Genomic DNA, 16,529 nt, shown 5'->3' with positions numbered 1-16,529 from the left:
CATTCTATTTTTGGAATTATTATCTGGGGATAAATAATGGAAAAATGTAGGGATCTAAGCTGAATCCTGCATTTTCACTCTTCTACCCTTTCTATCTGTGTTGGTTAAAATTCTATCCGTGCACAGTATTTGAACCTGTGCACTGATCTGTAGTGCCATAGGCCAAGCAACTGTGCTACAGCAAATCCTTGTGATAACTGGAACTTCTCAGCATTGAACACTGAGCTGTTTTTTTAAGGACAAGTGACATATTGTGATTCGGCACCACTTGGTGTTGCAGTTGCAAATAAATGATTAAGGATTATTGACTTTATAAGGTAGAAGGATGTTTTGGGAGTTGCAGCTGATAAAGTAATCTGGAGATGGGAAAATATTTCTAGCACTCTGAGATTGTAGCCTCGGGGAAAAGGCATCACATCTGATTTTTGTTGTGGGAGATCAATTGTAGAAGAAAAATCGAGGTAAATGCTATGATGCACTTCTGTTGGATGTATCTTGTTATTTTTGTCTCGCATTTTCTTTCCATAAAAAGTGAAGGAGAGGCAGAAAGGAATGCCAAATCATTCAAAGTTGTCAAAACAATTAACTTGTTAAAAGCAGCAGGAAAAAAAGGGCTGTCATTTAATTGTAGTTAGCACATGCAATTCACAGAGAGAGTGTATATTAATCATGCTGGTCAATAACAAAGAAACACATTTCATAATTAAAATTTACTAAAAGGCTTTACATGGGTGCTGAATTAAGCCATGTGCCATCACTCCTGTTTCCACCGAAGGACACCTTGCAGTCCTAAAGTGCAAGTGTTAGATAGTAATTTTGTTTTAGCTTTTGAATGATTCTAATGTTCACCATTGTGTCCCTAATTTCTTTAACCTGCTGAAATCAAAATAAATTGTATGCTCTGTTTTGTGAAACATACACTAAACCAAAAGTTCTTTAAAATATAGTGTCAAAAAAGAAAAATTCTTCAAAATGTAGTTAAAGCTTTGCCAAGTATTCTTGAACTATTAAACAATTTGAGTTAATTAAAACTTGTAGGAAGGATATTCAATAAACTTCCTGTCCCTTCCCTGCCCCCTTTACCAAAATGAGCCCATGGTCTCGCCAGCACTGGAAGCTGGGAAGAATGTCCCTGGCATGAGTGGTGCTCACTTGCACAGCACTAGGCTTCTGAGGAAACTGAATGCCTGAGCCTCACCGGTTGAGAATGTGCATGTCTGTTGCCGATTGTGATGCCAATGTGAGGTGAAGGAAACTGGAGATGCGCAAGAATTGGTGGAATTCTGAGAGTTGGTCTCGAAGACTTTACAGGCAACTCCCGTGTTACCGAGGGGTTGCTTTCATAGAACGCTGTCCATGTTGCAATCTTTTGTAACATGAAGCCCTTTTTCCCCCATTCAATCCCATGTTAGAAGTGAAGGCATTCCTGTAGGATGTTTTTCTCTCAACAGTTATGACCCTGTGGGTGCGTGGTCTATGGGCAAGGGAATTCCCATTGTATTGCAGGCAGAAGAGAAAGGGATATTGTTTTAATTAACTAGAAAGTATCAATTGAAGGTGAAGAGATTGCCTTGTTAGTTTCCAGCACAAATCTTTGCACAGCTGCTGGTTCACAGCAGGGAGCCACTTAAGAGATTGCCTTGTCAATTTCCAAAGCAAATCTCCAGTGGGCAGCAGCTGCAATGTTTTCAGATGGGCTGTTTGATCACTGCTGGGAAGTTATAAGTCTACATTTTGGGTTTGGAGAGGCAAGGGACTGCCAATACTGTAATCTGGAGCAAAAATCAAACTGAAGGCTGGAAGGTGATGGGTCGAAACAGTTGAGGAGAGAAGGGAAGAAGGCTCAGATGGAGCCAAGTGGGTGGAGGTAGGTGGCAACCTCTGACATCTTCACATCATCTTCCAGCCTCTGTCTCTACGCACAAACAAATGGTGGCATATCAAAGTTTGTTGTTTCTTCATTTGTTTTTACCTCCACACAAATTCCGTAAGAGTGAATTTCATTCCATGTCTCAAATTTTTCGGTAGTGATTTATGAATTCTGTAAGGGTGAATTTTCCATAACCTGCACAGCTGTACTGAGGGGGTTGCCTGTACAGAGAGAGAAAGTCTTGGGAGAGTTTTGCTCCAGGATGAGAATTCTTAATTGTCATTAGGGATTTTAAGGTGGTGGTTTTCCACTGAACTGATTATTGATATGTTTATAATTATAATCAACTCATAGTTAATTCTTGAACATATTCTAATTACTTAACTGTAAATGCTTAAATAGTGTTCGGGAAAAGTTATCCGTTATCCTGGGTGCCTGAGAGACTGGATTGTGATCCCTTTTATAAAGTCCGTGCATTGGAAGCATGAATCTTAATTTTTCCATTGGTGTCTTCGAGTGATCACAACTGAAAATGCCAGTGCTGGCTGGCGCTGCAGATAATTCTGCACCTGAACAGAAATGTTTCTCCTATGAAGGCTTTTAGAATTGAGATTGACTGGCATTCAGTGTTCTTGCTTGTGTATGATCGAGGGAACTTCCCATCTGAACCTATTGTACTTTGCAACTGTTCCCCTCAATTTTTAAATTTCTGCTTTATCATTGCTAACCTGGTGGTAAACTTTGGAAATAGCAGATATTCCCAAGCCTCTGTCAGTGGTACATAACAGTAGAAGACATTTTTTTTAATTTGCCCTATTGGCTCATTCTGCAGTGCTTGGACTTGCGCTTGCTGTTTCCTTTCATCGTGCAACACGCTAGAATACTGTAATTTGATGATCTGTGAGGCAGTGCTGTACTTTGAATGGGCAGAGGTGAGGAGGAGGATAGTTGAAGGAGAATGCTGCTTTTTCGACTAGGTTCAAAACCCAAAGCATTTTTCTGCCTTCTGTTGTAATTCCAGAGCTAATCATTAAATGGAAAATAATGATGTCAGTGTTTTTTTTAAATAATCCTCTGATCAACAGTATGTTACGTGCTGATTGCTGATTATGTAATTAGTATGGGGTGATGTTTGTTTAATCATTAATTATGAATTCGGTACTTACCAATTGTTGAATTTTAAAGAATATCCTTGTAAGCATCATTGTGTTAATCTAGTTCGAGCCCTAAAAAAAGGATTGAAGTATCTGGTATGGTAATGATTATGGTTCTGTTGTTATTTTAACCTATTCATTTACTTGCAGGATCAGTATGGCAATTATGTCATTCAGCATGTCCTGGAACACGGCCGTCCTGAGGATAAGAGTAAGATCGTGTCTGAAATCCGAGGAAATGTCCTGGCTTTGAGTCAGCACAAGTTTGCCAGGTAGAGCTTGCAACATTGGTTGGATTAGTTGAACTTGAATTGGCCTCTGATTTGGTGGTGTGACCTTTTGTACATTGGAGCTGCTGTTTCATTTATTCAGGGTCATGTTGCAGTGAAATCAAATTCTCTTTCACAACTTCAGAATTTTTTGTAAGAGACAGTAAACCTTTGAAAAATAAAAACCAATGGATCTCACCCTTTATTTTTCCCATTCAAGCTAGTTATAAATTGCCATCTGAGTTCCAAGTTGCTTCTGCCCACTTCAGTCAGCCTGAAACCCTGATCATCTGTAAATGTTGTGATACTGCTTTCTACATTCAAATCTTGGTCATTAATAAAAAATGAAAAGAATTGAAATGAGTGTTTGGATTCCAAGGGCTGGCTTGATTTAAATACTGATTTCAGTTGAAGCATTTTAGAAGTCCACCATCAGCATCATCCTGTGTTTTAAGTGCTATTTACGTTCAGTAAAACCGTGATCTACCTGGAGCGTCTGGGCCAATCTGGTTGCTACTCAGTAGTGCTATACCTTCAGTTGATTTGGAGTTTGTGCCAAGTCTTTTACATTTTATGCTTGGAAAGCTAATCTTGGCTAGAGCATTTCTTTGCTGTAAGGCACAAATGACTGTCCCCTTCACAGAATCTTAAAGCACAGATGGAAGCCATTCAGTCTGTTTTGCTTATACTGGCTTTTTGCTAGAGCTAACAATTTAGTCCCACAGCCCACCTTTCTTCCCATTGCCCTGCAAATAGCTTCTTTTCAATGAAATATCTCATGAATATTTCTGTGGAATCTGATTCTGCAATCCTTTTCAGGTAGAATTATAACAATCTGGTAAGCACTCTGAAGTAGATTTTCCCCATTTCCTTTCTGGATCAGTAATTTCCCATATTTGAAGGAAAGCCCCACTTGTTTGTTCATCGTTCAAAAAAAAACTTTGCATCCAGCTCACCAATAAATACCTGATTATGTCACAGGCTGTTCTTTTAGCTGTCCAAGGGATTCCCACTTAGCATCCTGCGGCCAAGGCAGCTGGAGTGCAAAGTGCTTTTTTTCCTCTGTTACATTTTCTTTGTGAACTGTTTAATACTATTGAGGTAATTTAATGTCTCACAGTCCCCTTGTGGTCTTTGTCACACCCAATCCTGACAGGGTTAGGAGCCATTGCTTCCAGATCTTTGGCTAGTAATTTTAGATCTGACCTCTGGTGGGTTGTCAGCTGGGCAAAGGGAATGGTTTTCCCTGTCTGCTATATTAAAACACGTCATAATTCAGTAGTCGCATTTAGTCATACACAAAAGACTGTCACTAACATGGATGTCTTTGTTTTGCAGCAATGTTGTTGAGAAATGTGTGACCCATGCCTCTCGTGCTGAACGAGCTCTGCTGATTGATGAAGTCTGCAGTATCAATGATGGTCCTCACAGTGCCTTATACACTATGATGAAGGATCAGTATGCAAACTATGTGGTACAGAAGATGATTGATGTGGCAGAGCCAGCCCAACGCAAGATAGTGATGCATAAGGTAGGTTGAATGTGATTTTAGTGTATTTTCAGAATGGTCATCTCCCAGTTGCCAGAGGTTTGAAAAGAAGTTCATCTAAATGAGTTTTTTTCCAATGTAATATTTTTACTTCTGCATTTAAGGTAAAATATATTAATAGTTTCTTGATGAAAACTCATAGTCCTCAAAATTCTTGTGTAATCTCCAGTAAATGTGCATGCCCAAATCTTGACTGATCTCTGTACAGCTCTATGCCACACTTAGCAGGCAAGCTAAAATATTTTTGGGCTAAAAGATCTTGTTTTGCGAGAGTTAGTTTGTGCCTCATGATTCTGAAGTCATGCTTTGTATTCCTCAAGTCATAAGTTCCAAATTCTAAATTTTGCATTGTGAACCTTGTGCAGTGATGTTATTTACTTGTATTCTTGGTGGTCCTTTCCACTGTGTCACACTGATTCCCATACCGTGGTGTAATCATGCTTTGCATCAGTTGGAGATTTGTTTTTTGAATGACGAGGTATGGAATGATGACAGTAAAATAATGGCTCTTCTGACATCCAAAAGAACGTTCAGTACATTGAGTTTTAAATGAACGTTTGTATTTATCCACCCTCAATGTTCCAAGGGCACAATCTTGTATTCACAAAGCTTGAGACTATTTTTCATCTGATACTGCAGTTTCCCTCCCTCCACTCCACCAGATCAAACTTCTGATGTTCCCTTCTGCCCTTCCCCTGAACTCTTACTCCAGATCCAATCCAACTTTCCTTTTATCTCGCACCCGAGACCCAACTGCTAATTCCCCCCCCCCCCCCCCACAACCGCCCTTTCTCTTTGGGAACTGTGTCTATCCCCTGAGTGCCCTTAAAAGGCACTGTCAACGTGCTTTCTCTCCACAGCCACCACCAAAAAACTCATGCTGCCTGTCACCATCTCCTTTTCCTTCCCAAAGTCCTTGAGCATTGTGTTGCCTGAAATCCATGTCCATTTTCCTTGCAGTTCATGGCTTAAATCCCTCGTGACATTTTATGCCCAAGCTGCAGCACTCTTATAAAAGCAACCTGTTCATTCACATCTTTTGTATCCTCTGCACATCCCACAGTGCTTTAAAGCTCCTACAGTACATTAGAAGTGTTGACAGCCAATCTGCTCACAACAAGCTTTCAAGAAAAGCAGGTGATGATGACCTTAGTGTTTGCTGAGGAAACATTCCTTTGATACTCTCAAGATTGTTAGCCCAGAGCAACAAACAACCTGCTGGAGGAACTCGGCAGGTCGAGCAGCATCTGTGGGAGGGAAGGAATTCTCTATTTTGGGTCCACCTGGTAGAGGGTTTTGACCTGAAACATCAACAGTTCCTTCCCCCTACAGATGCTGCTCGACCTGCTGAGTTCCTCCGGCAGATTGTCGCTCCAGATTCCAGCATCTGCAGTCTCCTGTGTCTCACTTGTCACCCCAGGTCTTTGTTGCATTTCTGGAATGGAGCTTGAACCCTGAAACTACCAAGTAGATCAAAAGAATCGGTCATGATTGACATCTGTCACTGCAACCTTGGTAAACAATTCATCCTCATTCACCTCAATCACTCAACAGTTTAACATTGATCACAACATCTTCCTGAAAAGCCACTCCACCCACCCATGCCCTCATCCTTTGAGCTGGATTTGAAATAGTGCTGTAGGTTCTAACCTTGATTGGTAGGATTCTTTTCTATCTAGAGAGGTGTGAACACAGTAGTTTATTTTCCTCAATACAAACTCCCCTCCCCTGCCAAGGATTTATCCTTTGATTTCAAGTTTTCACCTGCTATGCCACTAAACAATCTCATACAAAAATGCATCAGGTTTTGGACCCCTCACTGAGTAATGGACAGCAATTTACTCCAATTAACTGCTGGAAAAACTGAGTTTTTTGTTCCTGCTCAAACCTTTTTCCCCTAGCAACCATTTTAATGCCTGGTGATGGTCTGAAGTTGAACCAGACCGTTCGCAACCTTGATGTTGTGTTTGACTCTCAGTAGGTGCTGACCGTTAGCCTTCCTCATAACCAAACTGCCCACGTCCATCACCAATTGCATCACTCCATTCCAATCCTGCCTTGACTTTTGTGCTTCTGAAATCCTCATCCTTCCCTTTGACACTAACCTGATTGTTCCATTGCTGCCCTGGCCAGCTTGTGTCTTCCACCCTGTATAAACACCTATACCCAAAATGCTGCCCATATCTTAGTCCAAGTCCTGGCCATCCTATCAGTCTTGTACTTCCTGACCAGTGCAGTCTCCCAGATCAAAAATATTCCAGTTTCAAATCTTCATCCTTGTTTTCAAATACTTCCATGGACTCAGCTTTATCTATCTCTGGAACACCTTCTACAGCTAAATATCTTTGAGATTTCTGCACTGTTCCAAGTTTGGTCACTTGCACAAATGAATTTGAATTGTTCCTTTGCTATATGCTGTGCCTTAAACTGCCTTGACCCAAAAACCTTTCCACTTCAGAACCAACCAGTTTGTCCAAGCTTGTGGCAATTTATCTTCTCCTGTGACTCATGTCAAAAATATTTAATTGAAAGTACCTCAAGTTTCACAGAACAATGTAAACACAAGTCGTTGTTGAATAGTGGGTCCCTGACATATTGTGAGAAATAAACATCTGTTCCGGTCACAACCCTCCCTCTTGAGGATGACCTACATCAGAATATCACATCACCTGTACACTTCACTCGGGAAGTACATTTTGGGAAAACCAGTATAATTGATCTGTATTTTCATAAGTGCAATAAATGAATTGGAAGGTACTTTGTAGGAACTTTATCTAGTGGCAGGCACCTAACACGTGGCTGCATTGGCGTGTAGACAAAAATCAGGACAGCAGGATTGCAACGTTGGCTGACGGGTGTTCTGCCTTAAACAATGTTTCCTGGTCAATATGATCTTGTTAGTGGCAGTAGTACGTTGAGAGAGAAACTCTTATCCTTGTAACTTGATATTCAAAATGTCTTTGCAGATCAGGCCTCACATTGCAACCCTTCGCAAATACACCTACGGAAAGCACATCTTGGCCAAACTTGAAAAATATTACATGAAGAATGGAGTGGACCTGGGCCCCATTGGTGGACCACCGAATGGAATGCTGTAAATGTGAAATTTTTAAAACAGAATAACTCCTCCCGACATCTCTTTCCTGGGGGACTAAAACGTGATTGACTGACGTGATAACCAGCAGCCTAATCCTCCATCCCTGCAGGCTCATAACAAAAAAAAACACCTTGATTTTAGGTTGCCATACCACGCTAGCAAAAAGCAAACCAATTTAGTTTCTTCAGTGAAAGCATTTATAAATTTTATTTTAAGTCTGTTATGTATATATTATATATGATGCTTAGCAATTCCCAAAGTCCTATTTTTTCCAGGAGATGTTCACACTTTTTTTGGTTAATTTTTTAGAAATGATCACTGCCCTGCTTTTCTACCTTGTCTCAGTGATGTATAGAAATAGTTGTACATAAGGTTTAAGGTAAAAAGAAAATACATCAAAATTGTGATATTTTAGCCATCCCATTATATGTACAAAAAGTAGAAAAGTTCAGGGTGCTTTTTGGTGAAATTGGGCTTGTGTTACATGCAGAATCGGCTCAATATACTCCTGCTGTGACAGTAAGATATGCAAGAAATTGAAATCTACTTGTAATTAACTTTTTTTCATTATGGACATGAGCTTTTCAGCAATTATTTGGCAAATTTATATTTAAATCAGTTACACAGGTTTTCAAAACATGACAATTAACTTTAAAATGAAAGTTATTGTGTGTAAAAAAAATTAAATGCGCACCACGAGTGTCATTTTTTTCATAATTTTCCCTAACCTGTGGGTGTTTTTAAACCTGAATACCTGCTGTTTTTATGATTTGCATTGACTGCCCTGCCCCTGCTTTCTAGCCTACTCAAATTCCAGGTATGCTGTTTGGTTCTCTTTCATGTTGAAATCAACCATGGAACACAGTTTCTGTTTGTGTGCACACCCTCTGTGGGTGTGCTGCTTGCCTCCTATTCCTTCAACAGGTAGGTGTGTACAATAAAATATAGAACCAAGAGGACTGATATTTTACAAATTTCAGCCTGAGGAAGACAAAATGAAATCCAACCAAATGTTTGGTCTTGCTTATAAATATGTAGTGTATAATTGTTGTAGACTTTGCATATATATTTGTAGTTTTTTTCCTTTTTTGGCAATTTGATGTCTATCTGTATCTAAAATGTACCCTAGTAGTGGAGCATAATTTGACTGTACAATTGTACATTTGTAAACCTCTATAATGTAAATGTGGAAAGTTTGAACCAACTTTAACCCTTTGAAAACAAAAATAAGACTGTGCATTTCAGTGTATATTCACATTTTTTTCCTTTTGTCGTTAGCATATAGTATTGTACAATGTAAATTCTCAATCAGAAGTAAATTTTTGAAGGAAAATGTTCTATCTTTATACAGCTTAGGGAATGTAAAACACTTGCTTTCTTTTTAATCTGTCACTCGATGGAACGGTAGTCTTTATAAATGTTGTGGAAAATTAATAATCTGTTCACATAGAACTTTTACAAATATTGTAATGTTTTTTTGTTGTGACAGTAAAACAAATTGTGCATAGCAACAGAACCCCTAGTTACCATGGAAACAGAACTTCCTGTTCATCTTGTAAAGTGTGGACCTACCCCTTTTGTACAGAAGATACCTGTATTTTGCATTTTTTGTCTACTTGTAAGTGAATGTATGATACTGTCAATTTTCTTGGTTTGAATATAGAAATGTAACACTACATTCATGATGTACATTTACAGAAAGCCTTGTGTATATTTCCAGAAGAACTTTTGCAAGTACACCTGTAACCATATGTGTATAATTAACAAACCTGTGTATGCTTGGCCTCTGCAAATATTTTTTGTAACTTTTTTCTTGTGTAGATTGTCTCTAAAAACAATGCGTGCTCTTTATTTTGAAAAGAAAAGTACTTTAAAATCTGTACTTGTGTTTTAAAAAAAACTGGGTGGTTTGGTTAGACATTTTTGGAAAACATCATTAAAAGAGCTAGTAATTCGATCGTTTCTATGGTAGCTATTTTATAAGTAATTTTACTTGCAGCATTTTAGTAGCTTGGGATTTTTCTGCATTTTTTAAATATATGATAAAGGGCTTTTTCTGTCATCATGATGTGATGCCATGTATCCTGGTACACAGTTCCATCTATTCCTTTGCCTCCTTGTATCTGTGAGAGCTTGGCTGTTAGTGGCAGAGTATCCAACTGTGGGTGTATAGCAGATGCATTCTTCCCTGATGTCTGCATTCTGTACCTGGCCCCAGTCACTGAGGAACCAACAGCAGCCCTGGACATTTTGTTTTTCTGTTGATGTGTCTTGTACAGTGTTCGAATTACACTGCCCCAGCTGAGCCCAGTCAACTGCAGAGATCCAGCATGAAACCTGAGGCTTAGGCTGTACGTTCTGCATGGGTTGTAGCTGAATTCTGCCTGGGTAGTTTTGTTGGGGGGGGGGGGGGGGGGGGAGGAGTCAAGAATTAAGTTCCAATTCTTAATCTGTAGAAATCCTTGCAACCTTACAAAGTTCTAACATCTGTGAAATGTGTACCAAAATCTTGAATGTAAAGTGTTGTATATCTTATACATTTGTAGTCAACAGTGAAATTATTTAATGTTTTGCAATCAAGTCGTGTTTTTAAATTTTGTGATAAGATATGTTAAACCTACCTTTTTCAGAAAAAAAAAATTGGATCAAAACAATTGAACTTTCTTAAATGAGCATTTTCTTTCCCTGTGGAAAAAGTTCAGGAGGTTACATTTGCTTTTGGAATACTGCTGACTTGCAGTTCTTTCCCATGAGCATTAGGCGTCCCAGTAAAAGTGAGGTGTGTTGTTCAGCAGCATGTGTTCTTAAAACCAAAACAGTCTTCCAAAACTAAGATTAAACAAAACCACTGCCTGTCATTTGTGGAAATTTAGCTCTTGCATTTTAAAACCTGACATACTTTGTAATCAACATTGGAATCTTTTGCTGCTTGTTTTGTTCTGGTCAAATAATAGAAAGGAATGGAAGACACTAAGCAAGTACAGCAGAGTCAGCAGTGTTCGGGAAAAGGGGTGTACGTGTGGGGTGACAATGTGACTTGTGACCAATATTCAAACCCCCATCTTCAGACAAGTTGGCACGTTTTAGGATTTCCCTAAAATTCAAAAAGCTGCAGATGCTGGATCTCATTAAAAACAAGTTGCTGGGAAATATATTTCCAGTCAGCTTTCCAAGGTAAATGCAGGAGCTGCGTGTGTCTGATGTCATGCAGCTGCACAAGGGGTGTCAGCAAAGCATCATTCGAAAAGGTGTGCTGCCTTCAGTACTTTCCCAAACTCTCAGTGAACGGAGTGTGGCTCCAGGGATGGGAGTTATTTCAGTTTTGATCTTGACAATGGCTTTCCAAATTCCTCTTCTTCCTGAAGCCATGCTGCATGATATATGGCTTGTGGGAGGCCCTTACCCCAGAGCCCTGTGGGTTGTATGTGCATTGTCTCTCTCTGTCATCCCCTGGGTTGCTAACAGCATCTGAGAGCCCCCGAGCTCTCATGGACTTGAGCAGCCTGGTGGTATCTGAAAGAGGTAATTGGGGCTGCAGGCCCAAGAAAGAATTTGATAACTTCCCACCCGCTCCAGGGGTCCACTTGTTGAATAAGATACCCATGTCCTGCTTAGACTGTGTTCAAATTCCCCTCAGAGCAGGCATCCTATACCGGTGGCTTCTGAGGCAACCTTGGCTGATTCATAAATTCACATGGTGGGCACAGGTCAAATAATGTGGGTACAATTTTGCCGGCACAGATCTCTCTCTGCCTGGAATCGGGATACAGCACTGCTACTGCAGGTCACATTGGCAGTACCTACATTTTAAAAAGTTGATTTGATGCAGGGTGGACTCAGGTCCTTTGAATTTCCACCTTTTACCACAACTCCTTCCTCAGATGTTGCTCTTGGAGATGGATATGATGTGCTTTAGTCATTAAGGCTAAACAAGGAGGAAAGAATCTCTGAGCTGGAGCAGAAAGGAAAGTTGTGAATGGCTTTTTAAAAACTTGGCTTTTGTGTTTTTCTGAATGATTTGGATTAAGGTGGCCCAGGGAGGTGGCTTGGTTTGTGAATCTGTTTCTCCCTGTGCACCACACCATTATAGTGCGTGGTGTCTACCACCAGGAAAATTGAGGTGGACGTGGAGAGGATGTTTCCAGTAGTGGGAGAGTCCATGACCAGAGGGCACAGTCTCTGAATAAAAGGCTGTCCCTTTAGAACTGAGATGAGGAGGAATTTCTTTAGCCAGAGGGTGGTGAATCTGGGGAATCCATTGCCACAGATGGCTGTAAAGGCCAAGTCATTGGGTAAGAAGAGGTTGATATGTTCTTGATTAGTAAGGGCATCAAAGGTTACGGGGAGAAGGCAGGAGAATGGGGTTGAGAGGGAAATATAAATCAGTCATCGAATGGCGGAGCAAACTTGAATGGCCTAATTCTGCTCCTATGTCTTGTGGTCTAAATTTAAAGATGCAAAGTGATCCTTGTGTGTCCTACAGTTGCATCAAGCACCTACTCTGGAAAGAAGCTTAAAAAAAATTGCAGTATATCTGCGCTACGGTGAAAGAAAAGTTTAAAGAGCTGTGGGCACTGGAAATCTGAAATAAAAATAAGTTGGAAAAGTTCAGCAGGTCCCACAGCATCCATGAAATGAGGAACGGTTATCCTTCATCAGAATTGAGAGAGAGACTGGTGGTGGACAGGGTGGAACAAAGGGAATGGAGGCACAAGATTGCAGATGCTGGTATCGGGAGCAACAGTGGGTCAAGCAACATCGGTCGGGAGGAAAGGAATTGTAGCTGTCTCGGGTCGAAACCCTGCATTGGATTCAGGGATCATCTCACTGCAGGGTTTCAACCAAAAGTGTCAGTTCCTTCCTCACTTTTTCCCCACCCCCCACACAGGTGATTGACCTGCTGAGATTGTCCAGCAGATTGTTGGAACAAAGGGTATGTCTGATGGGATGAAATAACCACTGTTCTAACTGGTCATTCCAGAGGGGGCAATGATTCACCTGCACTTTTTTCAACCTAATGCACCACATTCAGAGTTCACAATGTGGCTTCTCTGCATTGGAGAAGCTACAGGCAGATTGGGTGATAGCTTTGTGGAACACCTGCAGTCAGTCTACAGGAGTGACCCTGAACAGTTGCCTGCCCCTTTAATCTATCATCCCATTCTGACCTTTGTTGCCTCCTGAGCTGTTACAATGAGGCCCAGCGCAAGCTTGAGGGACAACGCCTCATCTGACCACGGTTACAGCCTGCAGGACTCTATATTGAATTCTCCAATTTAAGATAATTTGGTCTTTCAGTTTGTACCAGGACTGGCCATTGTTGCCTGCCATCTCCAGGCTTGTCGCAGTGACCAGACTATACAACATTACATTGACTTTACAACATTAGCAACATGCTACGCAGTCAAAAGAACTGTCTCATTATTTCACCCAATTGGGGGAATTCCCTTTGTTCCCCCACAGCCCCCCCCATCGCCCCCCCCTCCCCAACTTCTCTGCTACCTTGACCAGTCTGTTCCTTTCTCACTTCTGAAGAAGGTTCCCAGACCTGAAACGTTTTCTCTCTCTTTCCACAGATGCTGCCTGACTTGCTGAGATTTCCCAGCATTTTCTGCTCTGCGGTGTGGTTTCCCCTCCCTGGCAGCTCATTTCTGCCCTCTGCTGTGCCAAACGGGTGTTTGCACCACACTGCTTTGTCCAGTGTGGTGCCCTGGATATGAAGCAAATTCTTGCGCAGATGAGTTTACAGTCAAAAATGAATTGCAAATGTCCATCATCATCAGCCACTGATGTGTTCTTCCACATAACCTGCCCATTCTAATGTAAAATTTTAGTTTTGTGAAAAACATTTCAATGCCCAATTGAACTGGTATCATTGAAGATCAGAGAGGCCAAGCTCTTTGTTTCTGTGGCTAAGTCATGGGGTTCCCAACCTCCAGGATTGCCCTGGAGTCTTGACTGAATTGGAAAACTATGGTAAATTAAACTCGGGGGGGGGGGGGGGGAAATGTGGGGGTAATTAGTGAGGGCCAGTAAATGGTAATCTTTCCAGCAGGGCCCACAATCCATACATTAGTAAATTTGTAAATTGACAAAAGTTGGGAAAAGTTTATCATTTATAAACTTTAAAAGTTTTGAGAATAATGGACCTGATTTAATTGGATTTGACTCAGCCCCAGTGTTCCCACCTTACCCAGGAGCCTCCCCTTCCCCAAAGTGGAGCAGGCTCTGAGAGCTGATTGGGCCTTGGGTGGGGTGGGGGGGGGGGTCTAAAAGCCTGCTTTCCCCCCTGCCCCCCCCCACTCCATAACTGCCCTGTCAGCTCACTGAAGCTTGCTGCTGTCAGGGGGCCTCTTGAACTGCTTTGAAGTGTAATCAAAGACATTCACAAACTAGATGCCACCTCCATCTGCCTCTTATAAGGACGCCATTCCTTTCAGTTTCTCCATCTCCGCTGTATCTGTTCTTGAGATGAGGCTTTCCACTCCAGGACATTTGAGATGTCCTTTATCAGGAAATGCGGCTTCCCCCACCCCACTGTGGTTGATGGAGCCCTCACCCACATCTCCTCCATTTCTTGCTCTCATCCTACCTCCCTCCAGATAGAACAGGGATAAAGTACCTTTCACTCCACCAGCCTTCGTCATTCCCACTAGCTACAACGTGATCCCACCTTCCTCTCCCCACCCCTTTCTGCAGGGACCACTCTCTCCATGACTCCCTGGTTCTCTCATCCCTCTCCACCAACCTTATCCCCCTCCCTGGGCACTTCCCCCTGCAACTGTAGGAGGTGCAACACCTGCTCCTACACCACCCCCCTCAGCACCATCCAGGGACCTAAACAGCCCTTCCAGGTGAGGCAGAGATTCACATGAACCCCTCCAACCTTGTCTATTGCTTTCGGTGCTCTCGATGGGGCCTCTAGCTCCACATTTATAAATGGTTCAGTCTTAAATTTTAAAAAAATACAAAAAACAAGTACATTTAATTAAATTTTCCTTAAAGGACTTAAAAATTGATTTAAACCATTAAGGTGAAGATAGATAAATAAATCACCTTGCTGTATATTTTCAGTCAAGATCAGTGCCCCAATCAAATGCTCAGGCTGCACGGTAGTGTAGCAGTTAGCGTAACGCTATTACAGTGTCAACGACCCTGGTTCAATTCCGGCCGCTGTCAGTAAGGAGTTTGTACGTTCCCCCCGTGACTGCGTGGGTTTCCTCCCATATTCAAAGACGTACCGGTTAGGAAGTTGTGGGCGTGCTACATTGGCACCTGAAGTGTGGCGACACTTGCGGGCTGCCCCCAGAACACTCTACGCAAAGATGCATTTCACTGTGTGTTTCAATGTACTTATGACTAATAAAGATATCTAAATACATACTTTGACCAGTTCTAATGAAAAGTTAACTGTTCCTTCACAGTTGCTGCCTGACCTGCTGAGCATTTCCAGTATCTGATTCAAGATTAATGCACTACGTTGAAAAAAAAGCCCTTCCTAAAATTCAGACACAGAACTTTGAATAGGACAAGCCAGCAAATAAGCCAAATTTAGGAATCTTCAGCTGGCTCAGCACAGCTGGAGAATGTCAGTTTGTCACGGGTTTGACATCTTTGCTCTCAGTGAGATTGAGAGGAAGCGAGGAGCTCAGTGAATCACACCTTTAAAAATCTTCCACAGTCTGTATCTATAGTCACTGTGTATACTTTCGATATTTATAATCAAAGCAGTAGCAATGTGGAGAAATGCAAGCTTTTAGTTACAGCATTAATGGTAGAGTCCCAGCCTACTTTGTATTTAGGTATCAGACAATTGTAGCTAATTTTTTAAGCACGCCCATTGCTTCACATAGCATTGAGGGGAACCCCTACACCAACCAAGAGCTTTGCTATTGGTTAGTTACTTCAAGTTAATTCAACCTCAACTTTCCAAGTGAAACACCAAAGCAGATTCCTCAACTATCTGTCCTAGTGGGTAGAAGAGAGCCTGTGCTTATCCCAATATTCCAGTCAGCATTCCCTCCTCAGCCAGTGCCATGAAATACGGTCTCAGGAACAGTCCATCTCACTGGCTGCTGATGAGGCTTTCGCCATGTGCATGTAGATCCCTGCTAGACAATAACTAAGACACAAGCACTAAGCTTTCCTTATCAGTGTTGGTAAAAATAGGAAAATGGCAGAGATAAGGTTCCTGTGAGTCTACTTGTGGCAGTACTTGTGACACACAGCAGCTCGTAGATTACTTTAACCATTATTCCCTCACGATTAAACATTTTTCAGATTATCAATAAACTAACAAAACTAACCAATAAACTAGAACAGGTACGTGGTTAGAAAAGGCCTAGAGGGATATGGGCCAAACACAGGCAAGTGGGAAGAGCTCAGATAGACATTTTAGTCGGCACAGACAAATTGGGCTGAAGGGCCTGTTTCTGTGCTGTTTAACGCTATGACTCTATAACAGTGACCACACGATGGCAGTATTGTTCCATTTCTATGGGCATTATTTCCTTTGCATTTTTTATATTGAATTTAAAGGTGTAGCCCCTGTATAAGGTTTCTCCATACGCATATTGATTTATGATTGCTG

At 41.4% G+C, this 16,529-nt stretch overlaps 1 protein-coding gene and 1 non-coding gene across 8 annotated transcripts in view; both read left to right on the top strand.

The window, feature by feature from the left end:
* pum1 (pumilio RNA-binding family member 1) overlaps nucleotides 1-9,894 on the top strand; it is a 115,953-nt gene extending 106,059 nt beyond the window's left edge. For all 7 annotated transcript variants that reach the window (XM_052036119.1, XM_052036115.1, XM_052036120.1 and 4 more), the window contains 3 exons: nucleotides 3,175-3,296; nucleotides 4,632-4,824; nucleotides 7,809-9,894. In XM_052036119.1, the coding sequence (XP_051892079.1) occupies nucleotides 3,175-3,296; nucleotides 4,632-4,824; nucleotides 7,809-7,940 (447 nt within the window). In that variant the 3' untranslated portion in view covers nucleotides 7,941-9,894. The remainder of the gene's footprint in view (nucleotides 1-3,174; nucleotides 3,297-4,631; nucleotides 4,825-7,808) is intronic.
* LOC127581915 (small nucleolar RNA SNORA50) lies at nucleotides 119-252 on the top strand. The gene has a single exon (XR_007958040.1). It is a non-coding gene; the product is annotated as a small nucleolar RNA SNORA50 (small nucleolar RNA).
* Nucleotides 9,895-16,529: the final 6,635 nt, after the last annotated feature.

Source organism: Pristis pectinata, chromosome 22 (assembly GCF_009764475.1).
Source record: "Pristis pectinata isolate sPriPec2 chromosome 22, sPriPec2.1.pri, whole genome shotgun sequence".
NCBI lineage: Eukaryota > Metazoa > Chordata > Chondrichthyes > Rhinopristiformes > Pristidae > Pristis > Pristis pectinata.
Note: the sequence above shows the minus strand (reverse complement) of the source record. Positions and strands in the feature narration are given on the sequence as shown.